The sequence below is a fragment of the Capricornis sumatraensis genome, chromosome 14 (genome assembly GCF_032405125.1).
Source record: "Capricornis sumatraensis isolate serow.1 chromosome 14, serow.2, whole genome shotgun sequence".
NCBI classification, from domain to species: domain Eukaryota; kingdom Metazoa; phylum Chordata; class Mammalia; order Artiodactyla; family Bovidae; genus Capricornis; species Capricornis sumatraensis.
Window position 1 is genome coordinate 54,239,757 of NC_091082.1, and position 13,516 is coordinate 54,253,272.

At 61.7% G+C, this 13,516-nt stretch overlaps 3 protein-coding genes across 11 annotated transcripts in view; 2 read left to right on the plus strand and 1 right to left on the minus strand.

Annotated features, from left to right (window-relative positions):
- PLEKHG5 (pleckstrin homology and RhoGEF domain containing G5) overlaps positions 1-6,705 on the plus strand; it is a 30,254-nt gene extending 23,549 nt beyond the window's left edge. For all 3 annotated transcript variants that reach the window (XM_068985817.1, XM_068985815.1, XM_068985814.1), the window contains 12 exons: positions 39-227; positions 544-639; positions 1,349-1,399; positions 1,795-1,944; positions 2,303-2,413; positions 2,561-2,710; positions 2,798-2,935; positions 3,100-3,219; positions 4,167-4,299; positions 4,430-4,545; positions 4,637-4,824; positions 5,252-6,705. In XM_068985817.1, coding sequence (XP_068841918.1) covers positions 39-227; positions 544-639; positions 1,349-1,399; positions 1,795-1,944; positions 2,303-2,413; positions 2,561-2,710; positions 2,798-2,935; positions 3,100-3,219; positions 4,167-4,299; positions 4,430-4,545; positions 4,637-4,824; positions 5,252-6,026 — 2,217 coding nt within the window. In that variant the 3' untranslated portion in view covers positions 6,027-6,705. The remainder of the gene's footprint in view (positions 1-38; positions 228-543; positions 640-1,348; positions 1,400-1,794; positions 1,945-2,302; positions 2,414-2,560; positions 2,711-2,797; positions 2,936-3,099; positions 3,220-4,166; positions 4,300-4,429; positions 4,546-4,636; positions 4,825-5,251) is intronic.
- Positions 6,706-7,491: 786 nt separating this feature from the next.
- On the plus strand, positions 7,492-11,688 carry TNFRSF25 (TNF receptor superfamily member 25). Of its 5 annotated transcripts, none has more exons than XM_068986227.1 (10): positions 7,492-7,533; positions 8,114-8,231; positions 8,425-8,559; positions 8,978-9,145; positions 9,235-9,316; positions 10,031-10,110; positions 10,202-10,291; positions 10,495-10,550; positions 11,010-11,190; positions 11,366-11,688. In XM_068986227.1, the coding sequence occupies exons 1-10, from the start codon at positions 7,492-7,494 to the stop codon at positions 11,686-11,688; spliced, it is 1,275 nt and encodes a 424-aa protein (XP_068842328.1). The 5 variants fall into 5 exon arrangements, with proteins under 5 accessions (XP_068842328.1, XP_068842330.1, XP_068842331.1 ...); XM_068986229.1 differs by having other exon boundaries at positions 9,235-9,313; positions 10,048-10,103; XM_068986230.1 differs by lacking the exon at positions 10,202-10,291 and having other exon boundaries at positions 9,235-9,313; positions 10,048-10,103; positions 10,516-10,550.
- Positions 11,689-12,202: 514 nt separating this feature from the next.
- The window catches only part of ESPN (espin), a 33,556-nt gene continuing 32,242 nt past the window's right edge, over positions 12,203-13,516 (minus strand). For all 3 annotated transcript variants that reach the window (XM_068986083.1, XM_068986082.1, XM_068986081.1), the window contains one exon: positions 12,203-13,032. In XM_068986083.1, the coding sequence (XP_068842184.1) occupies positions 12,885-13,032 (148 nt within the window). In that variant the 3' untranslated portion in view covers positions 12,203-12,884. The remainder of the gene's footprint in view (positions 13,033-13,516) is intronic.

Sequence of the window (13,516 nt, forward strand, 5' to 3'; positions counted from 1 at the left end):
CCCCTGACCCCTGACCCTGACCACGGGTCTCCTCTCAGGAGATAGACAAGATGGAGCAGCTGGAGGGCAAGCTGCACGCCTACGGCCTCTTTGGGCTGCCCAGGCTGCCCCGGAGGCTGCGCTTTGACCATGACTCCTGGGAGGAAGAAGGTGACGAAGAGGAGGATGAGGATGACGCCGGACTTCGGCTGGAGGACAGCTGGCGGGAGCTAATTGATGGGCACGAGGTGGGTGCCGCCCGCCTGCCCACACCTCCCCCGTTCTCAGGGAAAGGGGGGCATTATCGGCCCTGCCCCACTCCACGGGGCCCTTCCTAGGGTGGCAGGATGTTCCATGGGCAGCCCTGCCAAGCTGCTGTCATCATTAACCAGCTTTGGAGGAACTCAGGCAAGGTGAAAGTGTGGTGCACTACTTGGCTGGCCCAGAACTTGGGGGGCCTCTGTGTCTCAAATGGGAAAAAAAAGGTTGCGTGCAGGACCACTCCACCTGCTCCCCTGATCTGGCCACCCTGGGGCTCCTGGAGACACCCTCCCCTCCCCACAGAAGCTGACCCGGCGGCAGTGCCACCAGCAGGAGGCGGTCTGGGAGCTCCTGCACACGGAGGCCTCATACATTAAGAAGCTGCGGGTGATCACCAACGTGAGTGTGGGACCCAGAGCCACCCTGCCTCCCTGCCCACCTCTACCCCCACCTTGGCCTCCTCTGGGTGTCCCTGAGCAGAGTTTGGACCTTTGCAGAAGGAGCAGGTGCCAAGCAACAAAGGGGGAGGAAAGTGGGGGCAGGCCACACCCCAGCATGGAGGTGATTCCCTGGGGCCCCAGGGAATCGGGAGGGGGCTTGGGGCAAGTTTGCTGGCTTGAGCTGAGTAACACAGTTCTCATCCTTTCACTCATCCACTCAACAGCTGTTTCCAAACACCTGCTGTATGCCAGGTGTCCAGCAGCCCACACCCTAGATGTGGAGACAGGATGGTTAGGCACTGGGGGTGGGGGGCCGTGTAGGGACTTTGACTGGGGGAGCATCTGTCCTGGGCTTGTGGGCTCAAGGAAGACACCCTCTGGGCAGAAACCAGAGAGCCAGGGCAGAGCTGGAGGAGAGAGTTCCAGATGTGGCAGCCAGGGCAGTGTGCCAGAGCGGCTCTCCAGGTGGGGCCTGGGTAGGGGGACCCCCAGCTGGGCCATGAACTGGGTCTTTTCTCAAAGGGTGAACCCTTTCTGTCCCAGGCTGCCTGCCTCAGGGCCTCCCAGGATGGGGAAGGGGTGAAGGGAGCCTTAGGGTCTGGGTGGGGCATCGGGACAGGGAACCCCCCCGCCCCCAGCTCCAGACGCAGTGCTCCTTGCCCCCACAGCTTTTCCTGTGCTGCCTCCTGAACCTGCAAGAGTCGGGACTGCTGTGTGAGGTGCCGCGCAGGGCCGGGGTGGGGGCGATCTCAGGAACTAACGGGGAGTGCGGAGGGGCTAAAGCCAGGGAGGGGCGGGACAGGGGCGGGGCTGACTTGTGGAGTGGGTGAGGGGTGGGGCTGACTGGTGGAGTGGGTGAGGGACAGGGCCTGGCACCTGGTTGTGGACTTGGGATGATGCTGAAGAAAGCTCCAGGCAGGGCTAACGGGTAGAGTGAGAGGCGGGGAAAGAGGATGGGCAGGGGCGGGGCCTGGCCCTTAACGGTGGACATGGGATGGTGCTGAAGAAGGCTGGGGTCGGGGCTGACAGTGAGGGCAGGAGAGGGATGGGTAGGGGCGGGGTCTGGAATAGGGGCGGGGCCGAGCGCACCTCCACCACCAACCCCGCCCCCCAGGTGGAGGCGGACCGCCTGTTCAGCAACATCCCGGAGATCGCGCGGCTGCACCGCGGGCTGTGGGGCAGCGTGATGGCGCCGGTGCTGGAGAAGGCGCGGCGCACGCGGGCGCTGCTGCAGCCCGGGGATTTCCTCAAAGGCTTTAAGATGGTATGGGTCAGGTCGGACACATGCAGGGACACACAGGTAGGGCTGGGGCGCCAATCCCGTCTGCCCAACACCCCAGCACCCTCCCAACCGGTGGCCCGAATGACCCCTGGTGGTCAAGAGGCGTAGAATTCAGAGTCGGTCGCGGTGGTGTGAAACCACCTGACCGTGTGCCCTTGCTACCACCTGGCCAAGGTCGATCGCTTTCGCTGAGGCTCCGTTTCCTCGTGTGGAAAACGGGGATAATAAGTTTGCCCCCTGGTGGTCGGGGAGAGGCAATAAGTGAGGAGCGAGCGCGGGGTCCCCTCCCGCGGTGGGGGCGCGCGGTAACCGGTTCTGTGCCTGTTCCGCCCCGCGCCAGTTCGGCTCCCTCTTCAAGCCCTACATCCGATACTGCATGGAGGAGGAGGGCTGCATGGAGTACATGCGCGGCCTGCTGCGCGACAATGACCTCTTCCGAGCGTACATCACGGTGAGGGCGGGTAGGGCTCGCCGGGGGGCCAGGGCACTGCGCAGTCGGCTTCCCTGGGCGGCAGGTGCCTGAGGGCCCGGCGGTAGGCGCGGCCTGGGGGCCCGGGTCGGGGCTCGCCCTGAGTCCCGCTTCGCCTCCCCGCCACAGTGGGCCGAGAAGCACCAGCAGTGCCAGCGGCTGAAGCTGAGCGACATGCTAGCCAAGCCCCATCAGCGACTCACCAAGTACCCGCTGCTGCTCAAGTCGGTGCTAAGAAAGACCGACGAACCGCGCGCCAAGGAGGCCGTTGTCACTATGGTAACTGGGTCGCGGGCAGGGTCCCTCCCTCTGGCTGGTGGCGCCTCCTGACCCGGTCCTTGAACTGCCCTGGCCCGCCCGCCCTAGATTGGCTCGGTGGAGCGCTTCATCCATCACGTGAACACGTGCATGCGGCAGCGCCAGGAGCGGCAGCGGCTGGCGGCTGTGGTGAGTCGCATCGACGCCTACGAGGTGGTGGAGGGCAGCAACGACGAGGTGGACAAGGTAGGTGCCTCCGTCTGTGCGGGGGTCCTTGGCCCTGCTGGGGGCGGGGTAGGGCCACACTGGCAGATGGGAGCTATACTGGGAAACTCATCTGAGGTCTCCCAGCTGAGATGAGGGGTCAGACCTTGACCTCTCTTGGCCCCGCCCCCAACCCCACCCCCCAGCTCCTGAAGGAATTTCTGCATCTGGACCTGACAGCTCCCATCCCTGGCGCCTCCCCTGAGGAGACACGTCAGCTGCTGCTGGAAGGGAGCCTGAGGATGAAGGAGGGGAAGGACAGCAAGGTGACTCCAGGAACCTCTCCACGCTCCGGGCGCTTGCCTCCCCCTTGCCCTGTGGGGTTTGAACCACCCCTTCCTTGGGACCTCCCGGGCCCTAGTCAGTGATTCTTAGCTGCCCCGTCCCTTGGGTGGCAATTCAAGAACTAGTACCTTTATGTGAGGAATGACTTTTTTCTTCTTGTTTTAAAATTATTTGTAATTAAAGGATAATCGCTTTACAATATTGTGTTGAGGGATGACTTTCTGCCTGCAGTTTACTTTTTACAAATGCAGCAGCCGGATCCCGGCCATCAGGTGTCATTCTAGCCCACCTGTTGGTGCCACAGTGTGTTCCTATTGGGAGGGAGGGGCCCATTCTGTGAGCAGGCTGGGAATAGCCTAGAGTCTTGCTACGAAGCTATGAATTTTTCAAGCACTGTGTAACCCAGAGTCTGCAAATCATGATTTTTTTTGTAATTGATTTATATTTGGCTGCGCTGGGTCTGCGTTGCTGCTTGAGAGCTTCCTCTAGTTGCAGGACTCCTCTCTAGTTTTGGTGCATGGGCTTCTCTTAGTTGCAGAGCGCGAGCCCTAGTTGAACAAGCTTAGTTGCTCTGTGGCATATGGGATCTTCCCCAACCAGGGATTGTACCAGCGTCCTCTGCACTGTAAGGTGGATTCTTCATCAGGGAAGTCCTGCCAATCATGATTTTAAAACCACCTTCCTTTCCCTCTTTAACGTAAACTTTTAACTGGCATAAGTCACAAGTAAGTAGCTGGATGAGAGAAAGTCATCTTGTTCTTCGTTTGAATGTTACTCTCAGTTCAGTGGGGGTGGAAGGAGACAGGTACTTGACACCAGTGCTCCCAGGGGAGGGTGTTGAAGCAGACAGGCGGAGGGTGCCTGCCTTGGCCCTGACCTCTGGCCTCCTGCTCTTCCTGCATTACCCCCCACCCCCTGCCATCGCCAGATGGACGTGTACTGCTTTCTCTTCACTGACCTGCTCTTGGTGACCAAGCCAGTGAAGAAGGCCGAGAGGACCAAGGTCATCAGGCCACCGCTGGTGGTGGACAAGATTGTGTGCCGGGAGCTTCGGGACCCAGGTGAGTTGACCGGCTCCCAGCTCCTGGGTGGGACCTATGATGGGGGCGGGGGGGCGCTGTGATGGGCAGGACCTACAGTGGGCTGGGGACTTGGTCCTAGCTAGCACTGATGCGAGCCCTTCCTAACCAGGCTCCTTCCTCCTCATCTACCTGAACGAGTTCCACAGTGCTGTGGGGGCCTACACATTCCAGGCCAGTGGCCAGGCTTTGTGCCGTGGCTGGGTGGATGCCATCTACAATGCTCAGGTGAGAGCAGAGTGGTGGGCAGCCTGGCAGGGCAGCCTGGTGGGGGCTGCTGCTCACCAGCTGTGGGGCCCCTGTGCACCCCCATCTCCAGAACCAGCTGCAGCAGCTGCGTGTGCAGGAGCACCCAGGCAACCAGCAGCACCTGCAGAGCCTGGAAGAGGAGGAGGATGAGCAGGAGGAGGAGGAGGAGGAGGAGGAAGGTGGGGAGAGTAGCACTTCGGCTGCCAGCTCCCCTACCATTCTGCGCAAAAGCAGCCACAGCCTTGACTCCCAGCACTGGTACGTTTGCCCAGGAGTGCCCAGCAAGCTGGAGCAGAGCAGGTGCTCTGCCCCAGGATTCCTGACCCCAAGGCGACTGACACAGCGAGACCCCTTTCCCTGTGCATGGCTTTATGATATGAACCCAGTGGGCATGGGGAGGGGGGCTCTGCCTCCCACCAGCGGGGATGGCAAATGGATTTCAACGTGAGTCCCCTCTGATCTATTAGTGGTAGCTGCCCAGAGCTGAGCTGAAGATTCTTAGACTATATCTGACAGGAGATACTGTGGTCATGACAGACACCATTCCTGATACCTGTGTTTCGGGCTCACGTGCTTCCTGCTTGTAGTCTGAGCCTCAGACTCAGGAGGGCAGAGGCTCTCAACTTCTGTGTCCAGCCGTCTAGGCTTCCTTTAGCTGGACTGACTCCCCTCTTGGCCCCCACAGTGCCTCGGACGGCTCTACGGAAACCCTGGCCATGGTGGTGGTAGAGCCTGGGGAGTTGCTGTCCTCTCCTGAATTCAGGGGCGACCCCTTCAGCTCCCAGTCAGACGAGACCTCTCTCAGTACCACCACCTCATCTGTCACTCCTACCAGCGAGCTGCTGCCCCTGGGCCCTGTGGATGGCCGCTCCTGCTCCATGGACTCCGCCTACGGCACCCTTTCCCCCACATCCCTGCAAGACTTTATGGCCCCAGCTCCCACGGTGGAGTCAGCACCCCGGCCCCCAGAGTTACCACCAGCCCCGTCACCCCCACCCTCGCCCCGCCTCCGCCGCCGCACTCCTGTCCAGCTGCTGCCCTGCCTGCCCCACCTGCTCAAGTCCAAATCGGAGGCCAGCCTCCTCCAGCTGCTGTCAGGGGCCACCACCCGCAGAACGCCCCCAGCCCCGAGCCGCAGCCTGTCAGAAGTCTGCTTGGGTGCTACTGTCCCTGGCACGAGGACTCGGGGCTCCTGTCAGGAAGCTGGGCCTAGCTGGTATTGCCAGGGGGCACCTGGCCCTGGCCCCCAGCTGGCAGAGCTAGAGGGTAGAGCCCACTGCCCAGGTGGGGAGCCCGAAGGACCCACCAGGAGGAGCAGAGAGCTGTCCTCGGGGGCCTCGACCAGGGTCCAGCCTGAGCCTCCCCCGGGGATCTCAGCCCAGCACAGGAAGCTGACGCTGGCCCAGCTCTACCGAATCAGGACTACCCTGCTGCTTAACTCCACCCTCACTGCCTCGTGAGTGGCCTGGCCTGGGGTGGAGGACAGGTGGCCCAGTGTGCTGGGGGCACTGTCATGGCTGGGAATAGATGGCACTTGGGCACAGGGATGGGAGAGGGAGCCTGGGACCTGCCCCAGCATCTGGCGAGGATGTGCACGGTGGGCAGCGGTGAAGAAGCCTGAGAGGGTGGCCAGAGCCCCTCCGAATACCGTCAGCCAAGGAAGAACTGTCTCTCCCCTCCTCTCCACTGCAGGGAGGTCTGAGCAGAGGGAGGCCCCCAAGGGTGCCACTGACCAAGGGACAGCAGACAGCATGCCTCCTGGGGCGTGCCGGGCCCTGCTCCAGCTGCTGCCTTAATGTGCACATGGGCCAGAGTGCCCAGCCGGACACCGCCACCGTCCCCGGGGGCCCGATTTGCACTTTGCCAGACCAGATGGAAGTGGAGGAGGGCTCAGCAGAAGCCCAGGCTGCAGGACCCCCTGACAGTCACCACTGTCACTAACCTGCCTGTTTCCCCATCCCCCAACCCCCAGCCTAGGCAGAGTCCTTTACCCAGTGCTCTCTGAATTCAGGACCTCCAGTCCTCTGGGCTGGACTCCAGGGCTGGGGTCCCAGACAGCCCTTCCCTCCTCCACCATCTGGCGCCAAATGGGACGACGGTTCCCCTGCCTTTAGCCCCCTCCCCCTCTTCCCAGTCCTTGGGATGGGCTCTGTGTAAAGTTGCATATTTATTGAGCTTTTGATTCTTTTATAAAGACTTGTATATACTTCACTGGAAAGAGTCCTTTGCTTTTGGAATGCCCCCTTTCTGGACTCAGGAACACTCAGTGCTCCCCTGGGCTCCTGTCCCCTCCATCTGTGGTGGGCCACCCCTGGGCGAGACTGGGAGCACAAGGGACTTCGTGGGGCAGAAATCGCCTGACCAGTACTCCCAAGGTCAGCCCTGTCCCCTGCCACAGCTATGAAGTCCACCACTAGGGCCCCCCACTAGGTGCCCTCCCCACATGGGGCCCTGGAGGGCCCTACCCCAAGCCACCCCTCTGAGCTGGCGCCAGGGTGGGCCATGGGCTCAGGCTACTGAGAGGGGCCCCTTGGACTGCCTTCCAGGGCAGGGTCATGCCCTGTGTGGGGAGGGTGGGCCTCCCACCTTGGTTCTTCTGGCCCAAGCCCTCATGGCTGAGGGTGCCTCTGAGACCCGGAGAGGAGAGATTGCCTCTCTAGGAAGAGGTAGTCTCTAGGTTGAGATAGAACCCAGGCATGGGACCTGGATGCGGCCCCTCGTTATGTGCACCTTGCCCACCAGCTGCCTCAGGTGAGCTCAGGTGAGGGCTGGGGGCTCCCTTCCCAGCAGCCCCGCCCTGGCCCCCACCCCCGAGGCGGGCTGTCAGGCGGGGCGGGCCTGAGGGCGCCGGGCTGGGCCCCACCCGCGGCGGGCGGAGCGGGGGAAGCCCGGTCGGGTCGAGGGCCCAGCGTGGCGCCCAGGGCCATGGAGCCGCGGCCGCGGCCCGGGACCTGTGCGGCGGCGGCGGCGGCGGTGAGTAGGGTCGCAGGGGCATGACCTCGAGCCTTGAGCTTTGCCGGGGCCTGCCTGGGTCCCTGCGCCGGAGGAAGGGGACGCGGGGGGAGGGGAGAGCGGTGCGGCAGAGGAAGGGAACAGTGGATGGGAGGGTGGGGGAATGCATGTCTTCGATCGGGCTTCCCTGGGGACTGGGTCCCTCTTCCCACCGAGTTAGAGGTTCAGCGGGGGCGGGGCCCTTCCCCTGAGAGGAAGCACCATGTCAGGGGCCAGAGGGGTCTGGGGACCCCGGCAGACAAAAATCAGGGTCCCCCACCTTACCGCAAACACGGGTTGGGGTGGGGCTGCCTGGTTCCTGCCCGGTGGAGGGCAACATGCGGGGCTGGCAGGAAGCCTGTAATCAGCTCCTCCCAAGCCCCATCTGTACCCAGGGGAAGGAAGTCAGTCTCACTCCCCACCTATGGGCACCTCCTCTGCTCAAGAACCTGAGAAATGGGCTGCTCTGAGGGCAAGCGCTGGGGTGGGAGAGACTGGGCAGAGAGAGGCCCCCGCCTGGGCAGCCAGGCCGGGAGCCAGCAGCCCCTGTTCCCAGGCTCTCCTCTTCCTGCTGCTGCTGGGTGCCCGGGCCAGCACCCCCAGCCCCCGGTGTGACTGCGGCCACAGCTTCCCAAATCGGAGTCGTCTGGGCTGCTGCAAGGGCTGTCCAGCAGGTGAGGGGCTGAAGGGGTGGGAGGGACATGGGAGGAAGTGAGGGCTGACCACAGACAGGTGAGGGTTAGGTGGGGCTGGGGAGTGGAGGTAGGCAGGCTAGGGATGAGGGGAGGGGAGGCTGAAAGTGGAGCCAGAGATGGGGGGAGGGGAAGGTGGAAGCCCCCTTGACTGACCCCACACTGGGTTCCACAGGGCACTACCTGAAGGCCCCCTGCACAAAGCCTTGTGGCGTGGCCACCTGCCTCCCCTGTCCGCAGGGCACCTTTCTGGCCCGGGAAAACCACTACGAGACCCGCTGTGCCCGCTGCCAGGCCTGCGATGAGCTGGGTGAGGGGCTGCCTAGTGCTGGGGGTGGGGGGTGCTTGAGGACACGTCTGGCCAGGGTCTTTCTGAAGGAAGCGGTTGGCTCAAGCCCAGGCTTTGGGTAGGAGGCCCCTGTGCCCACCCCATGTCACCCCACCGCACCCCACCCCACCCCATGCCACTGCATGCCATGCCATGCTGGTGCCTCCACCCTGGTCCTGCCTCAGGATGTCTTTGTGCCCTCCCATCCTGTGACCTTCCTGTCCCTGTGCCCCAGCCTCTGGTTTGTGATGATCCCCGGACTTCTCTCACTTTGGGGGCAGTCCTGTCTCTGGTCTCTGCATCTCCATTCTCCAGGGGACCTGTCCCACTTCTCTGTGGGGGTCTCTGGTTCTGACAGCCTCTGCTCTCCCTGGTCTCCCCAACCCCCCGTTCCCACCAGCCCCCCAGATGGCCCTGAGGAACTGCTCAGCAGTGGCAGATACCCACTGTGGCTGCAGGCCAGGCTGGTTCAGGGACTGCATGGTCAGCCAGTGCCGGCATGGTTCCCCCTTTCGCTGCCGCCTATGCACAGACTGCGGGGCCCTGCACCGGCACACACAGACACCTTGTGAGTACCCTCATTCTGGGCTCCCACACCCTACCCCATCCCCGCCTCCTCCTCTCCCATCCTGACCCACAGCATCTCCTGGACCATAGGTTCTAGCAGAGACACCCACTGTGGGACCTGCCTGCCTGGCTTCTATGAATATGGCAAGAGCTGCGTGTCCTGTCCCACGTAACTTCCTGGCTGCCCGGGGCTGAGGGAAGGGAGGCTGGGAACAGAGTGGGGGTCAAGGGGCAGGGAAGAGGGAACTCAGTTCTATGGTAGATGGGCCCCCCTTCAGACAAACTTTGAATGGTAAAGAGAAATCTGAATTCACCTTACGTCAGATAAGTAAGGGGGCATGTCTCTATTTTATGTCATACTTTCCTCTAGTAATCCTTCCCGTCCTATGTTAAGGATAGGATGTGTCACTTAGAGAGTCACGTTAATGTAGTTTCAAAACTTGGGCTGAGGGTCAAGATCTCCCCCTGGTTCCTTGAGGCATCTTGAGCAAGTTACTTCACCTCTTCAATCTGTCGGCTCCCCATCTGAATGGGGGGGGTGTTTGTAGGCTCCCCCAGGGCTATGGTTAAGAAGTGATTAGTCACTCATTTGCTCAGCAAGTTTCTTGAGTATCTACTATTTCCAGACACTGTTCCAGGTACTAGGGAAACAACAGGGAACAAAACAGGCAAATCCCAGAGTTGACATTTTAGTGCCCCTCTGTCTAGTCTGGAAGATGCTCAGTAAGCGGTGTTTGTTGCTATTATATGAACACTGGTGACATTTCAGCAGTACTTTGGGAACATTCTTGGGTAGAGTGAGACTCTCAGGAGGCCTCCAGGGTGGAGAAGATGTTGGGTGGTCCTGAGCAGTCCTTCCTGGTGTGTACCTCACCCTCCACGCATTTCCCCCTCCCCTTGCAGGAGCACCCTTGGGAGCTGTCCTGAGCCCTGCGTGGCTGTCTGTGGCTGGAGGCAGAGTATGTGGTGAACTGGAAATGCCAGTGGGACAGCTGGGATGGGCCACGGGGAGGTCGGGGGATAGCTACCACCCGCCACCCACCAGCTGCTCTTTCAGTGTTCTGGGTGCAGATTCTCGTGGCAGGCCTGGTGGTCCCACTCCTGCTTGGTGCCACCCTGACCTACACATACCGCCGCTGCCATCCTTGCAAGGCCATAGGTCCCCGTAAGTGCACGTATGAACACACACACATTCTGAGGCCTGGGGTCAGGATGGGTAGCCCACAGCCCATTGGGCCTGGCTATGGCAGGTAAACTGAGGCAGACAGTGATGGGAGTGGGGTACAGAGGAACCCAAGAAGGAGCTGGGCTAACACCCAGGTTCAAGTGCCTTGCCTGATTGCTCATTAGACTCTCTGTGTCTTTCAGCAGATGACACTGCTGTGGAGGTCCTGACCCCCCTACAGGTGAGATTCTCAGTAGCTAGTTAGTATTCTGGGAGGAGCGTGAGCAAGTCTCCTGGAGCTGAGAGGTTGGGCCTTATTATAACTCGGATCCCAGGCACGGAAGAGACCTAACAAACACATATGCCAAGTTATCAGTGAATGAGAGCATCTCTGAGTAGCTTTGAGCCTACAGGGTCCAGGCAGGTAAACAGTAGTGCTCAGTTCAGTAGGATGAACAGGAGGCCTCTGCCAGGGTTGGGGGAATAAGGAGAGAGCAGCAGGGGCAGGGCATTCCAGGCAGAGGACAGGGCTCCTCTCCTGGGTCACAGTGAGAGGGTACAGCTGCCCAGAGGTGGTGGAATGCGAGATTGTCTACTGACTGAGTCAGGGGTGCTCACTCCTGCTCAGAGACCCTGACACGGGCAAGAGCCTTGCTAAGCAAGCAAGGCTGAGCTGGGGGTGGTCTCTCTTGGCTTCCAGACTACCCATCTCTCACCCCCGGACAGCGGCCCTGCCCTTCTGGTGCCACCCAGCAGCAGTGAGAAGGTGTGCCCTGTCCAGTTGGTAGGCCACAGCTGGACCTCTGGCTCTCCCCAGACCCAGGAGACACCCTGCCTGGAGGCCACATGGTCCTGGGAGCAGCTGCCCAGCAGAGCTCCTGGTAAGGGATTTCAGTGGCCTGAGAGATTGACCCCTTCTCCTGAATCTGAGGTGATAAGCTGTGGTTTCCTGTAGACACTTGCCCATATCCCCTAATAGGACCTTCCTGCCCTATTTGGGCCCTGTCCCTTGCCTCTACCAGCACCCTCCATTGACTTTCTCTGGCCTGCTCGCAGGCCCGCCGCCCCCGCCGTCGCCAGCGCCCCCTTCAGGCTCGGCGGCCGCCACGCTCCAGCCTGGTCCGCAGCTCTACGACGTGATGGACGCCGTCCCCGCGCGGCGTTGGAAGGAGTTCGTGCGCACTCTCGGGCTGCGCGAGGCGGAGATCGAGGCGGTGGAGGTGGAGGTCGGCCGCTTCCGCGACCAGCAGTACGAGATGCTCAAGCGCTGGCGCCAGCAGCAGCACGCGGGCTTGGGCGCCGTCTACGCTGCCCTGGAGCGCATGGGGCTGGACGGCTGCGCAGAGGACCTGCGGAGCCGCCTACAGCGCGGCCCATGACGCCAGGGTCCACCCGCCACTTCGGGGCTCTTGGTGGCCCTTGCAGAAGCCCTAAGTACGGTTACTTATGCGTGTAGACATTTAATGTCACTTATTAAGCCCCTGGCACGGCTCTGCGTAGCAGCGCCAGCCAGCCTCACCCTTGAGCGCCCCCAGGGGTCCAGTTAAGGCGAGGCAGCGCCAACGAGGATCAGGCGGGCGTCGAGGCTGCTCAGCTGTTTCTCGGCTTGTATTTGGTTGAGGCCTCAGTATTAAATCTGTGAAGAAAAGCTACAGCTTGGTGTTTCCGCGCGGCTGGGGTTGTTAAGTGGCCCAGACTTGGTTTCCGAAGGGCCAGAAGTCTTGCCACTCATGGCGAAGGCCAGTGTAACCCTCATCTCAAGCCTGCCCCTCCCGCCGTGGCCCAGTTACCCCGAGGAGAGGAAGTCGCGGTGTCGGCGAGTAAGAGTGAGCATGGGCCCCGGGCGGCTGAGAGAGCTTTAATGGGGGTGCGAGATGGCGGGGATCGGGGAGGCAGTAGTTGGGAGACACAGCTTTAGGGTCCCTCGTCCTCCGTTCACTCCACCAGGGCAGTGAAAGGGTCTGGGGAGGTACGGGGCCTGGCTGGGGACGGCGCGCAGGCTTGAGGGTGGTGGGGCGCCCGGAGCGGCAACTCCGTTCCTACGACGGGCAGTTTGCAGTTTTCACCGTTTCTGGTAAACATGACTGAGAGGAAACCCTCGGAGGGGATGGGAAATGCGGCCGGGGCTGGGCCGGGCGCCGATCTGGGTCAGGAAGGGAGGAAAACCCCTTCCCCGAGCTCGGGGCCTGCCTCCGCCCAGGATGCGCCAGCGACGTGGGTTCCGGGGTGCGGGGGAGGGGGCGGCAGCCGGACGCGCGCCCCGCAGGAAAACAAAGTCATCACCCACGGAGCTTGGGAAGAGCTCTGCACACTTTGACATTCAACGAACATGCAAATATATGTAAGTAGGCATGCAAATAAGCAGCATCATTTTTGCGTCAACAGCTTGGGCACTTTTTCTGGGCGGCGGCGGCCGCGCTCCAGCGTCGCCCAGGACTGAGGATGCGGAGGCGGGGTCAGGGTCAAGGAAGGGTTTCAGCGCGGGAAGGGAGGGCGGCGCGGCTCCCAGCCTTTCCGCCTGGGCCCGGCAGGCCGGGGCGGGTTTGGGGGCACCCCCGAGCTCGAGAGGCTGCGTCTAGTACTTAGCGATGTCCCCCTTCTTCAAAATGATCTGTCGCTGCCAGGGCGCCAGCTTGCTCTCGTCGTAGCCCAGCGTCCGCAGCTTCTCCGACTGCTCTTTCTCCCGCTGCATCTCCTCTTGCTTCTGTCTCTCCTCCTCTTTCCTAGGCATGGGGTGGGGGCAGAACCCCGGGCAAGGGTGAGAGGGTGGGCCAGGCCCCACGCGGGGTCAGCGGTGGCAAGGAGTGGGTTACTAAGGGCAGGAGTTGCTGAGGACAGAGGCACTCGTTTCATAGGTTGTAGGGGCAGAAGGGGATTGGGGACAGGGATTGGGTTAGGAGGCATGTGGGTGGGATTGCTGGGGACAGAGGGGCTTGACTAGGGGCAGACTGGGGTCACTGGGGGAGGGGTGTTGAACACATAGGAGTTGGGTGAGTGAGAGTGGCTGGGTTATTGCTGACCGGGTGTTACTGGAAACAAGCGCTGAGACACAGTGCAGCAGAGGATGAGGAGGGGTGGTGAGGGGGAAGGCATGAAATTACTGGAGCTAGGACCTGAGTTCCTGGGACTGGGGTAGGGCTGCTGGGCAGCAGAAGGACCACATTTTTGGGAGATAGGTGCTGCGTAACTGGGAAGAGGTTATTAGAA